This window comes from Garra rufa, chromosome 14, assembly GCF_049309525.1.
Source record: "Garra rufa chromosome 14, GarRuf1.0, whole genome shotgun sequence".
Lineage (NCBI taxonomy): Eukaryota > Metazoa > Chordata > Actinopteri > Cypriniformes > Cyprinidae > Garra > Garra rufa.
The window spans coordinates 41,389,759-41,410,921 of record NC_133374.1 but is presented as its reverse complement, the minus strand read 5'-3'; the positions used below and the strand labels follow the sequence as shown (position 1 = coordinate 41,410,921).

General features: G+C 33.1%; 1 protein-coding gene across 1 annotated transcript; it reads left to right on the top strand.

Moving 5' to 3' along the window:
- The first annotated feature begins 252 nt into the window (after window positions 1-252).
- Window positions 253-11,614, top strand: rnf168 (ring finger protein 168). The gene is made up of 7 exons (XM_073818035.1): window positions 253-319; window positions 2,650-3,057; window positions 3,142-3,212; window positions 4,396-4,566; window positions 6,631-6,725; window positions 6,826-6,901; window positions 10,430-11,614. Exons 2-7 carry the CDS (start codon window positions 2,724-2,726, stop codon window positions 11,114-11,116), a joined length of 1,434 nt encoding a protein of 477 aa, XP_073674136.1. The 5' UTR covers window positions 253-319; window positions 2,650-2,723; the 3' UTR covers window positions 11,117-11,614.
- Window positions 11,615-21,163: the final 9,549 nt, after the last annotated feature.

Here is a 21,163-nt window from a genome sequence, read left to right as displayed (position 1 = left end):
TTTTAAAAGTCTCTCCGACTGTCAGTCAGACTTTCCTGCCTGTATTTGATTATTAAGCTTTTAAACCTCGTTTTATTTTTGAGGCAATGCTTTATCAAGCCACTATCAAATGAAGAAGATCATTCTTTTTTATATCTATTCAGTTTGTTAATGTACGCTGTATAAAGCCGAATTATATTTATCCGGTTTACATTCTCCGCAAGTAAAACCGAATGACTTTTATTGTGAAATTAATGTCTGTTTTTGGCGCTCATGGCTTCACATCCGCAAGTAGGAGGGCGCAAAATTTCCCGGGATTTTGAGGCCTAGAAATGAGCAAGTAAGTAAGCATGAATTGTAATATTTTTAGTTGTTCATTAACATTCACATTAACAGACCATTTTAACAACTAAGCCGTTAACTACTTTATATAATAAACGTTTAAATCAGTTTCGCCCTCCCAGTAATCACTCGCACTGCCACAAAGTTGCTAGTTCGCTAGCCTTAGATGTAAGTTAGCATATAAACTTAATTCAAATAAACCACTTCATCTGAACGTCATCTGACAATATGTTTGAAAGGAAAAGTTAATAAAATAAGCCTTTTTGGACGTCTTGTGGTGAAATTCGCACATGTCATATATAAATAATGGATGAGAACTGATATTTAGATGTAAACAAAACTGTCAAAATCCTAGTAATTCGTTGCTGGTGGTGTTTTAATATAGTCAAAATATTGCCTATGCCGTTTTCAATAAATAGTTAACTGTTTGATATGCAGGACTGAGTGCAGACATAGGAAAATGTACTTAAGTTTTGATTTGTTTAACGATATATAAAGTCTACTGCTCACCAAGCCTTCATTTATTTAATCCAAAGTACAGCAAAAGCAGTAATATTGTGAAATATTTTTTTACTATTTAAAATGACTGCTTTCTATTTGAATATATTTTAAAATGTAATTTATTCCCATGATTTCAAAACTGAATTTTTAGCATCATTATTCTAGTCTTTAGTGTCACATGATCCTTCAGAAATCATTCTAATATTATGATTTGCTGCTCAAAAACATTTTATTTTTATTATTATTATTATTATTATTATTATTATTATTATTATTATTATTATTATTACTTTGAAAACAGCTGAGTATAGTTTTTTCAGGTTTCTTTGATGACTAGAAAGTTCAGAAGAACAGCATTTATCTGACAGGCTTGTGCACAATTCAGAATTGAATTGAGAATGACTCCTAAATTCCAATTCAATTCTTGAATTTGAATTGATGTCAAAAACAGGATCTAGAATTACAATTCGAATTTGAATTAAAGGAAGCAGAATTGCAATTCAATACAAATTCAAAGAAATTCATATACATAAGTGAAGTGTTTAATAATGAAGCTTTACAATATATGTCAGATATGATTTCAGTACATATTCTATAAATGATATTAGTTTGAACTAGTACAGATTACATTAACAGGAAATATTCCCAACAGCAATGAAAGTTAAAAGCTCTAGTCACAGAACACATAATTAAGTTTGATTCATTGTAATTGTAATTTTGAGAATTAGATGCAACAGTGTTGCTCAATGAGTTTTGCATTGGAATAAATGACAGCTGCATTTACAACAACTTTGTGTTATTTGATTACTTTGAAATGAAAATAACATTTTGAACAAAACTAATCAAACATTGAGGGAGTAATTTATTTCAAGAATTTGATCATTATCTATAAGCTGGAACAAAATGTATGCAGGCTTGAGGAGTGACTAGTTATGTGTAATGAAATGATGCTATTAAATTACAAAATTAATGTAATTGTATGTGAGATTCAACACATTCTTTCTGTTGTATGACTGTGTGGAATGTCTTTGAATTGCCATGAATTTAAGTCCACTTCCTGTCATTCCAACTCCAATTCAACTTCCTGTGGAGCGGAGTCAATTCAATTCAAATTCCAACTCATGAATTGAATGGCGGCCAATTCTGAAATTCTGAATTGTGCACAAGCCTGTTATCTGAAATAGAAATCTGTGTTAACATTATAAATGTCTTTATTATAGTTTTTGATCAATTTAAAGCATCTCCTTGCTAAATAAAAGTATCCATTTCTAAAAAAAAAAAAAAAAAAAAAAAAAATATATATATATATATATATATATATATATATATATACTGACTACAAGCTTTTAATTGGTGTAATGTTGCAAAAGATTTTGGATCATCCTATTCATTTAAGAATCCTGAAAAAATATACTAAAATGTTTTAAATATTAATAATAATAATAAATGTTTCTTGAACAGCAAATCAGAATATTAGAATGGTTTCCAAAGGATCATGTGACACTTGAAGCCTGGAGTAATGATGCTGAAAATTGAGCTTTGATCACAGGAATAAATTACATTTTAAAATATATTTAAATAAAAAACAGTTATTTTAAACAGTAAAAACATTTCACAATTGTACTGCTTTTGCTGTATTTGGGATACAATAAATGCAGGCTTGGAGAGCAGAAGAGACTTCTTCAAAAAACATAAAATCTTACTGTTCAGAAACTTTTGACTGGTAGTGTACATATACTGAAAAGCCTGAATTAAATATAGTACATTTCTAGGTAACACAACTGTTGCAAGTAATAATTGTTGCTCTCTTGTTGTTTTGACTTTCAGCTGACTGCCATATGCTGCTGTTGAACCTGAGAGAAAAAAACCTCACTCATTGACGTAGATAGACCGGCTGCAAAATGGCGCCTGTGTCTGGAGTGGAAACGGGTCCCATTGAAGAAAGCTCAGGGGGTCTGAAACGTTCAGACTGCCTTTGTCCGGTCTGTATGGACATATTCCTGGAGCCGGTCACTTTGCCCTGCACGCACACCTTTTGCAAACCCTGCTTTCTGGAAACTGTGGACAAGTCCAACATGTGCTGTCCGCTCTGCCGAAAACGTGTGTCCACTTGGGCGCGACTCAACAGCCGGAATAAGACCTTGGTGAATGTGGAGCTGTGGAGACGCATACAGGATGCTTTCCCCACTCAGTGTGAACGGAGAGTGCAGGGAATCGATGAAGATGATGATGCTGGTACGAAGCTTGATAAATAGTTTTATGTGAATGCATATTGCATTGATTATAATTACTTATGCAGTCTTTATTTTTTAACTCCAGTAACCATTTCCAGACCTCGCGTGTGTCAGCCGGGAGAGCTGAGGAAAGAGTATGAGGATCAGATCAGTAAGGTGAGAGATTCAGGGTGGTACTTCCAATAAAGTGTTGGATTTTTAGCCGAATGAATGGCAGATGGGCCTCCCTGAATGCACTTTACAGAGTGCATTCCCATGCTTATGTGGGTCGTATTGTTATGCTGGAAAGAACACAATAGTTTTTGTTTGTGTGTCCAGTCCTGCTCAGTGTGGAGCATAATGCTGCATACAAACTGTGCTCCTGTGGACGTTTTGAAAAAAATCATTGAATTTTAAATAATTTTTGAGTCTTTGGTTAATTTTGGTCTTTTTTATTCCCACACCTATATTTACATAGCCAAATAATTGCGGTTAAATACTTTTAATATTTAATGTAGTATTATTAATGTTATATGCACATTTAATTTTTTTAATTTTTATTATTGATTTATTTACCTTTTTTTTTTTTTTTTCTTCTGAATTCTGAATAAACATGTTTCCATTTATAGTATTTCGGTTATGGAAACTTTATTTTAGTACATGGCCTTTTGAGAGTAGAGAGGAAATTTGATTCTGAAAATTGCAGAATGTGTCAATTTTTTATGTTTTTAAAGAAGTCTCTTATGCAAGATCGCACTTATTTGACCTGTAAAACAGTAATATTATGAAATATTATTAAAATTTTAAAAACTTGCAGTTTTCAGTTTGAATATATTTTAAATGTAATTTATTTCTGTGATGCAAAGCTGAACATAATTACAGTCTTCAGTGTCACATGATACTTCAGAAATCATGCTGATTTGCTGTTCAAGAAACATTTCTGATTGTTATCAGTGTTGAAACTGGTGATACATTTTTTTCAGTATCCTTTGATGAACAGAAAGTAAAAAAAACAACAACACTTTTTAAAAAAATAGAAATCTTTTGTAAAATTTTAAATATCTTTACTGTCACTTTTGATCAATTTAGTGCATCCTTTATAAATAAAGTATTAATTTCTGATCTGAAATTAAAACAAATTAAAACTGACCCCAAACGTTTGAACAGTGGTGTATAATTGAATACTTTATTTGAAGACCTATTTTCACATAATTTTAAATATGAATGACATTTTTTATTTTGCTAAAATTCTTCAGATTTTTGTAATGTGTGCACATTGTCAATCAGTGTGAATAAGGTTATAATTTGCTATTCATGTTTTTTTGTGAAGAGTCATGATCTCATTTCCTGTTTCGAGCAGCTGGTGGAGGAGAAGCGGGCTCTAGAGGAAGCTGAGAGGAGAGCCAGTGAGGAGTACATCCAGCGCCTCCTGGCTGAGGAGGAGGAGCGTATGGCGGAGGAGAAGAGGAGACGGGAGGAGCAGCAGTTGGAGAACGATGAGAAACTGGCCAGACTGCTGAGTCAAGAGCTGGTGAGCAGCTCACACATCACAGACATGCACAGTCATGCAGGACCGAATCCCCAAAACAGTTTCTCATACAGGGTTTCCGCGGGGCATTAAAAAGCATTAAAAGTCATTAAATTGATTTTGCAAAAATTAAGGCCTTAAATGGCATTAAAAAGCATTCAATTGTTTTATACAGGCATTAAAACTTTAGATAGTGTTGAAGAAACAAATATTACCAATTTATCTTCAATGTAGCCTGTATAATTAATAACTTTGATTCACTGTCGCGAAGTATGATAAACACGGAAGCAGTTTGGTAATTGCTTCTGGCCGGTCCAAAATTGTGTGACACAGACTTTTAAAGAGCGGCCAGTTTTAGCCTCTAAGAGTTCAAAGTTTCTGAAATTTTTCTGTTCAGAATTGATGATATTTGAAATTTTGAAATCTGCAAATAAACGCTGACATTTTAAGCTGTCTCTTGATCCATTTCTAATTATGTTCAGCAGAGTAGTGCATGTTCATTGTTGCCTCATTGTAAGACCGCATGAAAAAATGCATTATAATATACGCATTCATACACAGCCGTGTTAAGTTATTGGTTGCATATGGCATTAAAAATGTTAGAAATGGCATTAAAAAGGGCATTAAAAGGCAAAATTGCAATAAAATCTGACAGCGGACATTTGGACTGTCTGAAGACAAGTAAATAATCTCATTCCATGTTCTCAGTGTTCACACACACTGACTGCATTTGTTAAGCTTAACCTTTAAACCGAATGGCCCGGTTTCACAGACAGGGCTTAGACTAAACCGGGGTTAAGCCATAGTTCAATTAGACATTTAAGTAATCTTTATAAACGTGGTTAGAAAAAAACATTACTGTTGTGCATCTTGAGACAAAACAAAGGTACTGGTATATTTTAAGATCAGTCAGTGCAAGTTTCTTTCAGTTAAAACAGCTCAGACTTACATTTTAGTCTAGGACTAGGCTTTGGTCTTGTCTTTAAAACTGGGGGAATATGTTCTATTTTTCATGCAAATTTGATCCAAAATTGAATGCCAAAGTAGCTTTTTTGTTCTTTGTTGTATTTGTTCTGAAAACAAATCTTTTTTTTTTTTTTTTTTGTTTTTTTTATTTAGCCAAGTCTTACAGATTGTAACTTACCGTTCCAAAGATTAAGGTCAAAAAAATTATTGGAGCATTATGGCATTAATCATGGCATTAAATGTTGCATGCTCTGCAAAAAAATAATATCTTCCTCAGTATTTTTGTTTTCCAGTGCAGACATCTAAACATCCTTAAATCAAGAGACATGTACTTAAAATGCAAATTGAACATATGAAGTCTCGTTTTCTGAGAAACTGAACAGAATTAAGAAAAAATGTCTTTCAGTGGAGTATTCAAAAGTTTTCCCTTTTAATTAAGTTGATTTTTCTGATCCCATTGGCAGATATTTGATCTTATTTTAATCATACAGTTAAGGTCAAAAGTTTATATACACCTTGCAGAATCTGCAAAATATTAGTTATTTTGACAAAATAAGAGGGATCATACAAAATGCATGTTATTTTTTTATTTAGTACTGACTTGAATAAAATATTTTACATAAAAGCTTCTGAAGATCAGTACTAAATGACAAAAGATATAATATTTAGGCAAAATAAGAAAAATGTGCACATCTTCATTCTGTTCAAAAGTTTACACCCCTGGCTCTTAATGCATTGTGATTCCTTCTGAAGCATCAGTGAGTGTTTGAACCTTCTGTAAGGTGTATGTAAACTTTTGACATCAACTGTAGACTCACTTCATTTTGATCTGTTTCTCATAAAACAAGACTTCATATTTTGCCATTTTGCTTCAAGTAAATGTATCTTGATATGGGAATCTGACATTTGCACTAAAAAAACAATACAAAAATACTGAAGAAAAATATAATTTTGTGTTGTGATCAGAAGGTACAGGGAAAGCCTGGAAAGCCTTAAATTTCTCTTTAGAAAACCTGATGCTCTAGCAGTTTCAGTTTCCTTAGCCAACCTGTCAGTAATTACAGATGATGTAATGCAGTTTTGTGTTGTTTGTTTGTGCAGAATTCAGGACCGATCTCTGAAACGTCATGGAACACCAAACCTACTGATAATACACCAGCGAAGAAGACGAAACCAAACATGGGGGACATTGAGAAGTGAGTAGCTGCTGTTGAGCCCCAGTATATCAGTAACATAACCCTTTGTCGTTTCAGATCTGGTTAGAACTTAAATTCACTTCATTGTTTTATATGTCAGGTTTTTGCGCCCAGTGCCTCATAAGCAGCCGAGCAGTTCTGACAGCAGTCCAGACTCCTCTCTGATGGCTAATAAGGTGATTTCTTCATGCTTTAACTTATTTTATAAATGTAATGATTGTAATTGAAATCAACTAAAAATAATGTGATGTTAAAAAAACAAAAACAAAAACAAAATTGAAAGAATATCAGAAATCGCTCATATCTAAATGAAAAATACTCAATAAATCCACAAATAAATGTCTTTCAAATATACATAAATGAGGAACAGTAGCTTTATTATTCTGTAATGTATAATTTGATTTTCAAATGTTTTTGTAAAAAATATCTCAGGAGGACTGCATGCATTTTAGTGAGGATGAGAAAGGTTTTTTATTTTTTCATAAAAGACATTGATTTCATATGTAAGGGAAACAATGTGCATGTTTTACAGGTGAATAGAGGAAGTAGAATCAGTCAATCAGTAAAATCAAGTTATTACTCATACTATAAACTCGTAATATTTCAAGAATAAATCAAAGAATATCAAGAATAAATATGGAAATAAAGTCTAAATATTTTGAAAATAAAGTAAAATTATGAAAATAAGGTTTAAAATGTTTTGAGAACTAATTTAAAATGAGTTTTTCAAGAATAAAGTCGACATATTTTGACTTTTATGCAAACATTTCAACTGTATTCTCATAATTGTGACTTTAATCTCGAAACTTTGCAACTTCTCATAAATAAAATTTTATTCTCAAAACATTTGATTTTATTCTCGTAATTTTAGATTATTAAACATTTTTTAACGTGGCACTAAAATGCCGTCATAGTTTTGCTCTAAAATGCATTAATATAAAAATAGACTAAAAATGTAAACATGCAAATTAAGGTTACGAACAAATCCTTCTGTTATATCTGTAATAACGTTGTTGATAATTCTCTTATGGTCACCAAGTATGCATTTATTTAATTCAAAATAAACAGTAAAAACAGTAATATTGTGAAATATTATTACAATTTAAAGTAAGAGTTTTTTTTTTAATCTAAATATATGTTAAAATGTAATTGATTACTGTGATCAAAGCTAAATTACTCCAGTCTTCAGTGTCTCATGAGAAATCATTTAGAAATAATTCTAATATGTTGATTTGCTGCAGAAGAATTTCTAATTGTTGTCATGTATGGGATACATATTTGATTTTTCAATTTTTTTAATAAATAGGAAGTTTAAAAGAACAGCATTTATTTGAAACAAACCATCTGTTAACCTTTTAAATGTTTTTGTCACTTTTGATCAATTTTATGCATTTTTGCTAAATTGACCATATGCACAGTGTTTTTCAGAGCTTCCGCATAGTAAGCAGCTCGTAAACGTCTGCCTTGTTCTTATCGGAAACTGGAAAAATAATAATTGCAACATCGTTAATAATGATAGCGGCATGAACATTCAGTTTCATATTATTTAACAACATATCATTTAAATGCCGAGTCTGGTAATCCCAGGAGAGCACCTGCATAGTTGCTGACAGCTAAACACTATCATAATGTGTTTAGGCCAACGTTAGTTAGCTAGCAATACTTCTCCTTAAGGACATCTTAATTGTATTCTTGATAATCAGTAATTGCCTTCATAGTCATGAACACATTTTTAAAATCTTGTAATATTTTAAATCCTTTATTTTTCAACTCTACAGCTGTGCAAGAAAATTCACTTCAAATATTCACTTTTCATTCATAAAGACGACTTGGGAAAAAAAATCACTGAAAACAATGTCTTTTTTTAAGATAAAAATGACATGAAATTACCCATATAACCAAAAGATGGCAGCAGAGGATCAATCATTGCTGCCATTTATCCCCAGTTTTTTCAAGACGTCTTGCTTTTCGATTGATTATAAAATTACTAGTATAATAATTTGTAGTACTTTTACTGCACTGAAGTATATAGTATAGCAAGTGCATTAAGCTCAGACACAAACAGCCTATAAGGGTGAATTGTTTAAATGCTTATATATAGTTCACTAAAATTAAATAAGTTAAATATTAATGGCATAAGAATTAAATAATGCACTCAATATGAATCGATATGAATTTGAAATATTCCATATAATTTAATAACATCTTTAGCTTTATTTTGAACTGTAAAAGCTATTAAATAAACTACATTTAACCGACACAAACTTGTTACTGCTGTAGTTTTGTTACTCTGAATTTAGTCTGAATCATTTAATGCACAGCTCTTTTTTTGCCATCAGCTTGTCAGATGTTTGGTCCGGTTATTACTGTCAATCATAGCAATGACTTGCGCATATCTAGCGATTTACTGGCTTATTTTTTTTTTTAAATCGCATTTGTCATTCTTGAAACGGTATACATGGACGTTTGGTCCTCTTAGACAAACAAAACGGATTATGTAGAGAAAACAAGCAAAATACACTCTTATTATGGCACATTACAGTTAACCGTAAATGACTTAGCTGGCTTGTAGTACTTCCAGTGTACAGGTATGTGCCAAAAAATTAGAATATCGAGGGAAAGTCAGCTAAACACTATCATAACATGTTTAGGCTAATGTTAGTTAGCTAGCGATACTTCTCTTCAAGGACATCTTAATCACAGACGGCTGCATTGAGTGTGGACTTGATAAAAGACAATGGACCCACACCAGCAGATGATATGGCTCCACAAACCATCACTGACTGTGGAAACTTCACACTGGACTTCAAGCAGCTTGACTGTTGTGCCTCTCCGGCCTTCCTCCAGACTCTGGGACCTTGATTTCCAAATGAAATGCAAAATTTGGGCAACAGACAAGTACCAGCCCAGCACAGATGCTTCTGACGATGTTTTTTGGTTCAGGAGTAGCTTGCTGCATAGAATTCTCCGGCTGTAGCTCATGTCATGCAGACGTCTGTATGTGGTGGTTCTTGATGCACTGACACCAGCCTCAGTCCACTCCTTATGATGCTCCTCCAGACAATCCTCTCTACGGTCATCCCTGTCATTTGTGCACCTTTTCCAGCCACATTTTTCCCTTCCTCTTAACACTCTGTTAATATACTTTGATACTGCGCTCTGTGAGCATCCAGCTTCTTTTGCAATTGCCTTTTGAGACTTTTCCTCCTTATGGAGGGTGTCAGTGATGGTCTTCTGCACAACCGTCAAGTCAGCAGTCTTCCCCATGATTCTGAAGCCTACTAAGCCAGACTGAGATAATTTAAAGGCTGAGGAAACCTTTGCAGGTGTTAATTAGGCGTTAATTAGCTGACTAGTTTGGGACACAAGGAGCCAACAATGTTGAACTTTGTCATGATATTCTTATTTTGTGAAATCCTGGATTATTTATTTTTTATTTTAATCCATAATCATTAAAATTGAAACAAATAAAGGTTTGAAATATTTCACTTTGTGTGTAGTGAACTAATATAACATACAAGTTTCAGTTTTGGAATTTTTTTTTTTTAAATAAATGGACTTTCCCTCGATATTCTAATTTTTTGACACATACCTGTAGTTGCAAAAATCATGCGTGTTTAGTGGATGATAATACATTTTCTGGAAAATGTTCAGTTAATGGAGGAAAACTAATACATGAATAAATAAATGTTCCTGTTTTTCAGGAGAACATTCTGAGCCCTCCAAAAACCATCTTAACACAGTCTGTGGAGGACAAAAGCAAATTGACCACGTCTATGCTGGACTACAACGGAAAACCCTCCACCTCGAGCTCCAGTCCCAGCCGCTCTGAACACACCTTCGTTTTTAACACTCCGAACAGCAGCTCGCTGAAAAGGAAGAGTTCAGAGATGGAGCTACAAACTGAAGCGAGGCTGCTCACTAAGAGGCCCTGCGCTGCTCTGCAGTGTGAGTCTCCTTCAGCCGACAGCGTGTTCCTGTCTGAAGTGGCGCAGTATGAGGAGACCTTACAGAGACGCTGGCAGCAGGAGGAGGAGGACCGGAAATTGGCCTTGCGTCTTCAGAAGGAACTCGACCGCGAAAACCTTGTGAACCGCAGCAAGGGTTCAGTCGACGGCTATCAGCTTAGGCAAAAACCCGCTCCGGCTTCCACAAGCGCAAACCCAGATGTGGAAAATTCGAGAAAGAACACCAGTACGTCACGGTCGACTGCGAGGAACAGCACGGGACGCAAAGACAGTGAGAAAACTGAAAAGAGACTGTCTGGGACAGCAGAACCGAACCCTGGGAAAAGTCCTGCGTCTTCTCCTTCAACAACCGTCCCGCCTGCGTTGAAGAAGGGGGCAAAGCAGACCACACTTACTGAGATGTTCCCCAACCTGAGCAGTTGACTGATGCTCTGCCGCTTTTATCTGGTATCTTAATTCACCCGTCAGACTTGAAAAGCGTGTTAGGGGCTGCATTAGTACTAAAAGGGCCTGTGTTTCCATTGTTTTTCCGGTTTCTGCTCATATGTTGCTAATCAACTCCTTCAGTGCCTTTCCAGAGAGGGTTGTACTGTAAAGTCACGATGATAGTTCTGTTTCCTAGAGCGTTTATATAGTCATGACTTGATTAGAGTTTAAAATGGTGCGAATGCTGCAAAGGAAAATCATTTTGTAAGCATTTGCAGGCATTAATTCAATAAAAGGAAAGTTCAGTTTACCAAAAAAAAAGTGTTATGTGGTTATTTGACAAGTGAGGAAAAAATAATGCATTATTTAAGGCGAGACACTGCAGGTGCCTTACTTAGTTCTTTGATTACTTTGTTCATTGCAAACTTTTTTGTATTACTAGTTTTCTAAAATGTTAGGTTTTAATATGCATATTAGGCATTATTTAATGAAATATGTGCATACATTTCTATTACAAAAATCTAAACACTGGACGAAGTCAGTTTAAAAATTCTTGTTTAATTATATATATATATATATATATATATATATATATATATATATATATATATATATATATATATAAAGAGTCAAGTCTTTACAGAGGGAATTTTGGGTATCTCATTTCGTCATGACGTTATTCTGAAAAAACTTAGAACAGACAGGAAACACTTTTTTGTTTGTTTGTTTTTTTACCAATTTTTGAGGAATAAATGGCCTTTAAAAATATGCATTGTAATTGAAATCTATTGACTCAAAATAGATAAAATGCTATAAAAGAAACACTTAACAGTGTCTTTTAGGTGTTTTCTTTCCACTATTCTGAAAAAAAAAAAACACTTAATGAAAAACCAAAAAGCCCAAAATCTCAAACTTGATAGGGTTGAGATTTTTGCCATTTTTTGCCTGCAGTGTCACCCCTTAATAAAAGCTAGGTAATATTTCTTTTTTAAGGTATTTTACCACTATTTGTCTTTTAATAGAGCTTCAGAAGTGTTGGAGGAAAGAAACTGCTTTCCACTCTTACACTCTGGTGGTTTGATACTGTATTGACTGGAATATAAGGCAATGTTTTTTTTTTTTCTTGGAAATGCATCTGAAAAAAACGCTGTCGTCTTATATTCAGGGTCTAGACTTTGACATGTCAACAGAGGTGGGTAGTAACGAATTACATTTACTTCGTTACATTTACTTGAGTAAATTTTTGGGGTAACTAGTACTTTTAGAGTATATTTAAATATAGGTACTTTTACTCTTACTCAAGTACATTTATAGTGAAAAAAATTTACTTTTACTTCGCTACATTTGATGGCGTTCCTCCGTTACTGTCCTCAGAAACGTGTCGTTGGAATTTTCATTTAATTTCTGATAAAACTGCGTTAATACTGCTGTGTATACAGCTGTTACTATGGAAACCGTAATATTTCAGCGCTCCTAAAGCGCCCCCTCGTGACAGATAATAAATTTTTAATTTCAAAACATTCTTTTCAGCTGTTTATGATCAAATGATTGCAATTATCGACCCATGTTTTTATGCAGCAAACACAGAGTTGTAAATGTAAAAAGTTAAGGTGCCTTCTAAAAATCTAAACAAGTACATTAATATTTATGTTTCAAATAAATATAATAAATTATATACTCAATTTATCCCTTTTAATGTTATAAAGGATGAAATGCCATAGTGTAACATATTTTGATTTTGTGTGAAACTGTATCTGAATTTTAAATAATCCCATTTTATGGCTTAATATTCTACTTTAAATTGTCCAGTCCCATTACTGTTTATTTTACTTTTGCAGATCTTAAAAATGGTTATGAATTGCTTTAAATTAATATTTAAAAATTCTGCAGATACACTAAATTAAATAAATATAATGAAATAAAATTACTTCCTTGATATTTGTTTATATTTGTGTATTAACATTTTTTTGATTAGACTCCTATCTGATTTTCTATATTTAAAAAAAGGTTTTTTTTTATTTGGGCTAGTTATAGTAATTTTCGGGCTACCAAATCTGAAGAGTACCTGCCCGAAGTCCTACCAGAAATTTCGCGAGCCCTGTGTGTGTATATATATATATATATATATATATATATATATATATATATATATATATATATATGTTTTCAAGGAGAGGTGTGCGGAAGCTTTCCAAACAGTTTGAAATTCAGGGTCTTCACTTCATATCAAGAAGTAACTAGTAACTAGCTACTTGAGTACTTTTTTCATCGGATACTTTTTTACTCTTACTCAAGTAACTATTAAGATTGTTACTTTTACTCATACTTGAGTAAATATTTCCATAAGTACTTGTACTTTTACTTGAGTACAGATTTTGGGTACTCTACCCACCTCTGCATGTCAATAATACACCCAGAACAATAGGTGGTGCCAAAAAAGTGTAAAACCAGTGTGCAAAGAAATATGTTATTTAATGTGTGTTGTAATATTAAAAGATCGTAACTGAAAACAAAAGAAAAAAAAAGCTTACGGCAGCATGAGTCATGACTGTCATGTTAGCCTGATGGGACCAAAATTCCTCTGCAAGTGCTTTTAAAGTGTAAGACAGTACCTAGATTTAAATATTACAATAAGATTTCACTGTTACAGTTAAAATTAATGTTTGATAGACTACTTTAAGATGAATAACGCAATTGTTGTATATTTTTTATGTGATTAATGGTAAATTTTGCCAGTATTTAACATACTTTCAAAACAAAAAAATAAATAAAAATATGTAATATAATTTTTTTTTTCTTTATAAAACACAAGATTTTGTTTTCAAAAAGCCTTTTTTTCCAAAAGGTGCATCTTGAAAAATGGGGGTCGTGTTATATTCGGATAAATACGATTATATTCAGGTCCAGTGTTGGGGGTAACGCATTACAAGTAACGCAAGTTCAATGATAATATTACTTTTTCCAAGTAAGTAGTAAAGTAACTCACTACTTTTTAATTGACAAGAAAATCTCTGAGTTACATTTTCAAATAAGTGACGCCAGTTACTTTTTCCCCTATTTATTGATTAAAAGCTAAGAGCTCCTGTCCCCATGTTGAGAGAAACTGTGAGTAAGATGTTACTTTAGTTCTAGAATAAATGTGAAGTGCATTAATTCATCTCACTCACTAAAAAAACAGATACAGTGTTCCTCACAATTAATAAAACAGTGGAATTCCACATAAACCTGCAATAATTAAATGTTAAATACAAATATCCTTTATGTATTTAATCCCATTTTATTATTAAGGAATTCGCAGCAGCCTTCTTCAACACCAAGAATCAGCGATTTTCACTGTCTAGCTTTCAGAGTCATATTCAGTGGCATGCAAAAATTAGGGAACCTCTTGCAGAATCATGCGTGTTATTGTTTATTTAGTACTGATCTGAATAAGATGTTTACATATAGTCCACAAGAAAAACTAGCTGAAACTTAATTTTTAAAAAAGGTTCAAACGTTCACTGATGCTCCAAAAGGGAACACAATGCATTAAGAGAATTTGAAGATCAAGGTAAATTGTATTTAATAGTTTTCAGCTATTTTTTTTTTGTATACTATATACTAGACTATATGTAAACATCTTTTATGTGACATATCTTACTCAGGACAGTACTAAATAAAAAAGAATGCATTTTGTATGATCTCATTTTGTTAAAATTATTCACATTTTCACAGATTCTGCAACTTTCGATGAGGAGCACGATGGCCTAGGAGACTCTGCACTTCGTGGAGAGGCTAATATCTTTATTTTTCCAGATCTTGGTCATGTTCGCAATTGATTTCAGATGTGCAGCCCCCGACTTACTCAATCATTGATCCCAGAATCATTAATTCAAAGATTCATTTATGTATGGCAGACAAATATGAATCACATTAAGATTATTCGTTTATTTCAAAACTGTAATCCAAATGAATGGATATTTGTGTGCAATTTAAATACATTAATCTTAAATGTATAGTGCACTTTGTTTTACAAGAAATTGTTTCAGTTTTACTAAAACGTAATGTCAAATCCAACGTATTTAATGTGTACTAGCAATTTTTAATAAAAGTGAAAACTGTTTTACAATTGCTTCAAATTCTTAGTGCAATCCTAAAAATGAACAATATAATGAAACTCTCAAATCCTGCCCTAAATCACTGGTTCTGCATTGTCATGGCTATCCGTGGGATTTCTCTATATAAGGATTGCAAAACACTGCATTTTGAGAAGTGTTATCCTCTGAACTGTCATGTGAATCCTGGGAAACAGTCGGTCAGATGATCCGTGAAGCAGACTGCAGATGTTCGGTCTAGTCTTGCCTCATCACATTCTACTCTGTTTGGTTTATAACAACTCAAATGGACACAGTTCCTTCCCTCTGGCTTTACTTTTAGCCTGTTATGGTCTTCTTTTAGCATTTCCCATATTTTTGAGCCAAAGTTGGATTTGCAGCACTTCCTGCTTGAGGCTCGTGCATCTTTATACAAGATGAGTAATATTCCTCACTTCTGGTGACAGAAAATCCCCTAGTGCTTCACAGAAGGCAGTGATATCCGAAATGACAGCTATATATGGTGTTTAAATGGCTTCTATTTTAATTCTGCAATGATAATTGCTTGTTACATGTGAAGTCAGCAAATGCAATTGCAAAAATACTTTTTAAACATGATGTTTAATCATATACTTTATATATAGTACATTTCAAAAGGGGTTATTTTTTTTATTCATCAAAGATGCATTCTGTTGATCAAAGCAAATGAGCATATTAAAATGATTTCTGATGGATCATGTGACATTAAAGACAAAATAAATTACATTTTAAAATTTATTATAATAGAAAAGAGTCTGTTTAAACTGTTATAATATTTCATACAATATTACTGTTTTTACTGCACTTTATGATCAAACAATGCTGTCTTAGTGAGCATAGGTAACTTCTTTTAAAACCTGTTTCAAACCTTTTGAAAAGTAGACTGTAGGCATGGATAAATTATTCAACATTCAATAAAAACATAAATTAGGTCATTTTGGATCTCATGCCTGATTTGAAGTTTAAAATGTCATTAAACACATGTGATCCTGGTCCACAAAAGCAGTCTTAAATAGCACGGTATATTTGTAGCAGTAGCCAAAAATACATTGTATGGGTCAAAATAACCGTTTTTTTTTTTTTCTTTCATGCCAAAAATCATCTGGATATTAAGTAAAGATTGTAGGTATTTAGTAAATGTTCCACTATAAATATATCAAAACATAATTTTTGATTTGTAATATGCATTGCTAAGAACTTTATTTGGGCGATTTTTCCCAATATTTAGATTTTCTTTGCACCCTAGATTCCAGATTTTCAAATAGTTGTATTTCGGCCAAAAAGCTTATTTATTCAGCTTTCAGTTGATGTATAAATCTCAATTTCAGTGACTCAATGACTGGTTTTGTGGTCCAGGGTCACATATATGATAATTTAATAATGAATGTGGGCATGTTAGTGGAAACCTGAATTGGGAAGATATGATTTCTTGTCCAGTGATTACATTTTCAATAAAAAGTATTCATATAATTCTGAAGTGTTTAACTGACCCACATAAAAATCCCCTGACCGCGTCCTGATTCATGAGCTGTCTTGTGAACTCGCTGACTGATGGAACTGGTCATGTGACTGCTGCTTCACATGTAACACAGCTGCATCATGGGTTGCTCATACCGTTTGCTTCCAGCTGTTGCACGCAACCATAGTGGCAGATATCTAATCATCTTAAAGAAAGAGCAGAAAATAAGAATAGTTTAAATATGCCATCTTCAAAAAGCAATATGAAGTTTTAATCTGTGGTGCAAATATGATTGATTGTGCATATTGTGACGACACACTGAGAGAAAACAAGAACATTGCACAACTTTGACCGGTGCTGGTGCATCACTATGAATCAGAACACTGTTGCAATTCTCAATTGCGTAGCATAATAGTTGCTTCAAAAATGAAACTTCTGGCTTCATTTATTCACCCTCATGTATGACTTACTTTTTTCCATGAGAATTCTGAATTCTGAAAAGTTGTGCTAATCTCTCTTTTCTGTGCAATTTTAATGAATAGGAACTGGGGCTTTCAAGCTTCAAAATGAAGCATATAAATGTCTTTAAAATAGCACTGTTTTTACAAATCATGCATGCTATGTACAGCCCTCTGAAGCTAATGTTTGTGGAGCAAAAGTACACTTCAGCTTTTAAAAAGTACTTACTGGTATACATATTACTAGTTAGCTTTTTATTAGTTCTTATTAAGCACATATTAGTGTCTTATTCTGCATTACAGTGCCTTGCAAAAGTATTCATACCCCTTCATTTTTTCACATTTTGTTTTGTTGCAGCATTATGTTGAACTGCTTTAAATTAGTTTTTCCCCACATCAATTTACACTCCATACACCACAATAATGACAAAGGAAAAACCAGATTTGCAAATTTTACAAATTTATTAAAAATAAAACACTGAAATAAGTACATTGCATAAGTATTCATACCCTTAACTCAGTACATAGTTGAAGCACCTTTACAGTCTCAAGTCTTTTTGGGTCTGATGTGACAAGCTTTGCACATCTGCATTTGGCAATTATCTGCCATTCTTTGCCTCCCCTTTTCACCTCTCAAGCTCTGTCAGCTTGGATGGGGGCTGGCAGACATTTTCTAGAGTCCTAGTTGTTCCAATCGTCTTCCATTATGGACAATGCTTCTGTCAACCTTCAATGCAGATTTTTTTTCCTAAACTCTTCTCTAGATCATTGCCTTAACGCAAGTCTGTCACTGAGCTCTACAGGCAGTTATCTTGACCTCAGGACTTGGTTTTTGCTCTGATATGCATTTTCAGCTGTTAGACCTTTTATGAGAGGTGTGTGCCTTTCTAAATCAGACTCATTCAAATGAATTTGCCACAGTTTAACTCCACTCAAAGTGTAGTAACATCTAGAAGCAATATAAATGCTCCTGAGCTAAATTTCGAGTGTCCCAGAAAAGGGTATGAATACTTATGCAACGGGATCTTTTCAGTTTTTTATTTTTAATAAATTTGCACAAATGTTTAAAAACCTATTTTTTGCTTTGCCATTATGGAGTAGGGAGTGTAGATTGATGTGGGAAAAAAATAATTTAAAGTAGTTTAACATAAGGCAGCAACATAACAAAATGTGAAAAAAATGAAGGGGTATGAATAATTTTGCAAGGCACTGTACCATATTTTAGATCCCTTAACCCTTCCACATACATTGCACAGCATAAATGAGCACACCCCCTCTAAAACTTAAGAAATCTTTGCTTAGAAGACAATGTTCCAACAAGCCTGCTTGATCAGTTAACAAAGAATAATGTCAAAATTAGTTGGCAAAATAAGATTTTCACATCTAAGTGATAAAATGTTGTGTTGCAAAAATGAGTTCACCCTCCTAAAGTCACTAAATGTGACCCTGGACCACAAAACCAGTCATAAGTGTAAAATTGTTGAAATTGAGATTCTTACGTCAATTCTTACGTAAATAAGCTTTCCATTGATGTATTGTTTGTTAAAATAGGACAATGTTTGTCTGAGACACAACTATTTGAAAACCTGCAAAAAAATCTAAATATTGAGAAAATCGCCTTAAAAGTTGTCCAAATGAAGTTCTTAGCAATGCATATTACTAATCAAAAATCAAGTTTTTATATATTTATGGTAGAAAATTTACAAAATATCTTTATGGAGCATGATCTTTAATTAATATGCTAATGATTTTTGGCATAAAAGTAAAATCGATCATTTTGACCCATAGGCCTACAATGTATTTTTGGCCATTGCTAGAAATATACCCGTGCTACTTAAGACTGGTTTTGTGGTCCAGGGTCACAAATAAAACAACAAAAAAAGTGTAGGTTTAAAGCTATTTTTGATCAACAGGTAAGTAAATTGAACCAAAGCGTTTAAAGACAAGTAATTTCCAGACAATTAAAAATGTTGCATAGCCTATTGAATCTTACTCAAAAACTTACTGCTGGCAACAATGAAACCACTTGGGAGAGAACTGATATGTGACTTATTTCTTAACACAAAAGAGGACAATGGTATATGAGGATTAGCTAATTATTGTTTTAAGTGTGAAAATGTAGCAGAAGTAGCACTGACATTCAAAAACAACTTGTGACAAGGCTCCTGAAATAATTAGGCCTTCACTTTAAGTTTTAATTTAGTGATGAGTGAATTTTTGCTGTTTTCCAATGCCCATATTTACAAAATATAGACTTATGGGAATTCAAACTCTGGGCTCAAGAGGCTAAGTCAATCATTTCAATTCCAAGAGCATGCAAAATGTTCTGGTGTTGCTAGAGAAGGAGTGCAGCGAGAAGTGCCTGGTTCCCAGAGTGACGTTCAGTGGTAGTAAAGCTCTTATATAGAGATGTATGAGGTTGAAGGTGTGAGGGGTTGTGCTTAATCAATGCTTTCATTTTTTTAAGTGTGTGTTATTTAATTTCGAAAGAAAGTATTTGCACATTTTAATATTTTTATTGTGTGGTAACCGTTTTATAAAAGGGGTTGCAGGCACTCCGCTTCGCGTCGTGCCTAACAACGCCCTTCAGCCGTGATTTATTCATGATACAGCACGGCCTCAAGTACCTTATTGCTTAATTACAGTTCCTTGCAAAAGTATTCATACCCCTTCATTTTTTTCACGTTTTGTTGCAGCATTATGTTAAACTGCTTTAAATTACTTTTTCCCCACATCAATTTACACTCCATACACCATAATAATGACAAAGCAAAAACCAGATTTGCAAATTTATTAAAAATAAAACACTGAAATAAGTACTGAAATTTAGTGATGAGTGAATTTTTGCTGTTTTACAATGCCCATTTTTTCAAAATATAGACTTATGGGAATTCAAACTCTGGTCTCAAGAGGCTAAGTCAGTCATTTCAATTCCAAGAGCATGCAAAATGTTCTGGTGTTGCTAAAGAAGGAGTGCAGCGAGAAGTGCCTGGTTCCCAGAGTGACGTTCAGTGGTAGTAAAGCTCTTATATAGAGATGTATGAGGTTGAAGGTGAGAGGGGTTGTGCTTTATCAATGCTGTCATCAATTCACACACCACTGTGTGATGTAATACAAAAAAAAAAACTGAAACTAAAGATGCTTCCCTTGTAATATTGGGCATTTTTTCAGCATGACAATGAAGATATTCATTCTCCCAAGGTTAAAATCCGAGGTGGACATGCATTTTATTCAGTCTTAACACTCTTAAGCACCTGTGGGGGATTCAGTAAAGACGAGCTGAGCAAAACACTCTATATTATACATTTGCTGAATTAAATCTAGGATGTACTCATTTCTGCAATCCTTCATTTAAACAAAATTGGCTAATTTACTTATCGTACGGAAAATATTGGCATATGTTTTTGTTGTTTTTATTAAGTATATGTTTAATACATTTCAATTTTGCCATCTTTCCATGCATAATATTAGTCATTAACGAAAAAAACATTAAGAAAATACATATTTTATATTTATTCAGAGGGGGTGAACTCATTTATGCTGTGCACTTTACATAAACCAAACCACTACCTTACTAACTATTGATAAGCAGGAAATTAGGAGTAGTTAAAACAGTGATACAACAAACTAAATTGTGACCTAAAGTACTTAAGTACTTTGAAATGATACACTTTTAATATACATATATTTGTTAACTAAATGCAATGCATTTGGATGCTTAATTGCATGTTGATTGCAATTAAATGAAAATGTATTAGGTTAAATTGGTATTATTTCCTTTTGACCCAATTATGTAGGACTTAAGTACATCTACATGTGTAATTTCATAGTTACTTCTATTATTTTTGAAGTTTGGTTAAACTGAACTAATGTTGTTTCTATTGAAACTTCTAAGTCATGCACTGCTGTGATTTCACTTGTACATTTTTGTAAACTGTAATTCAGCAGACTGCTGCTCTTTTATGATGTGATTAAAGTTAAGATTTGATTTGCACTCCATTAGTTGACATGTGCA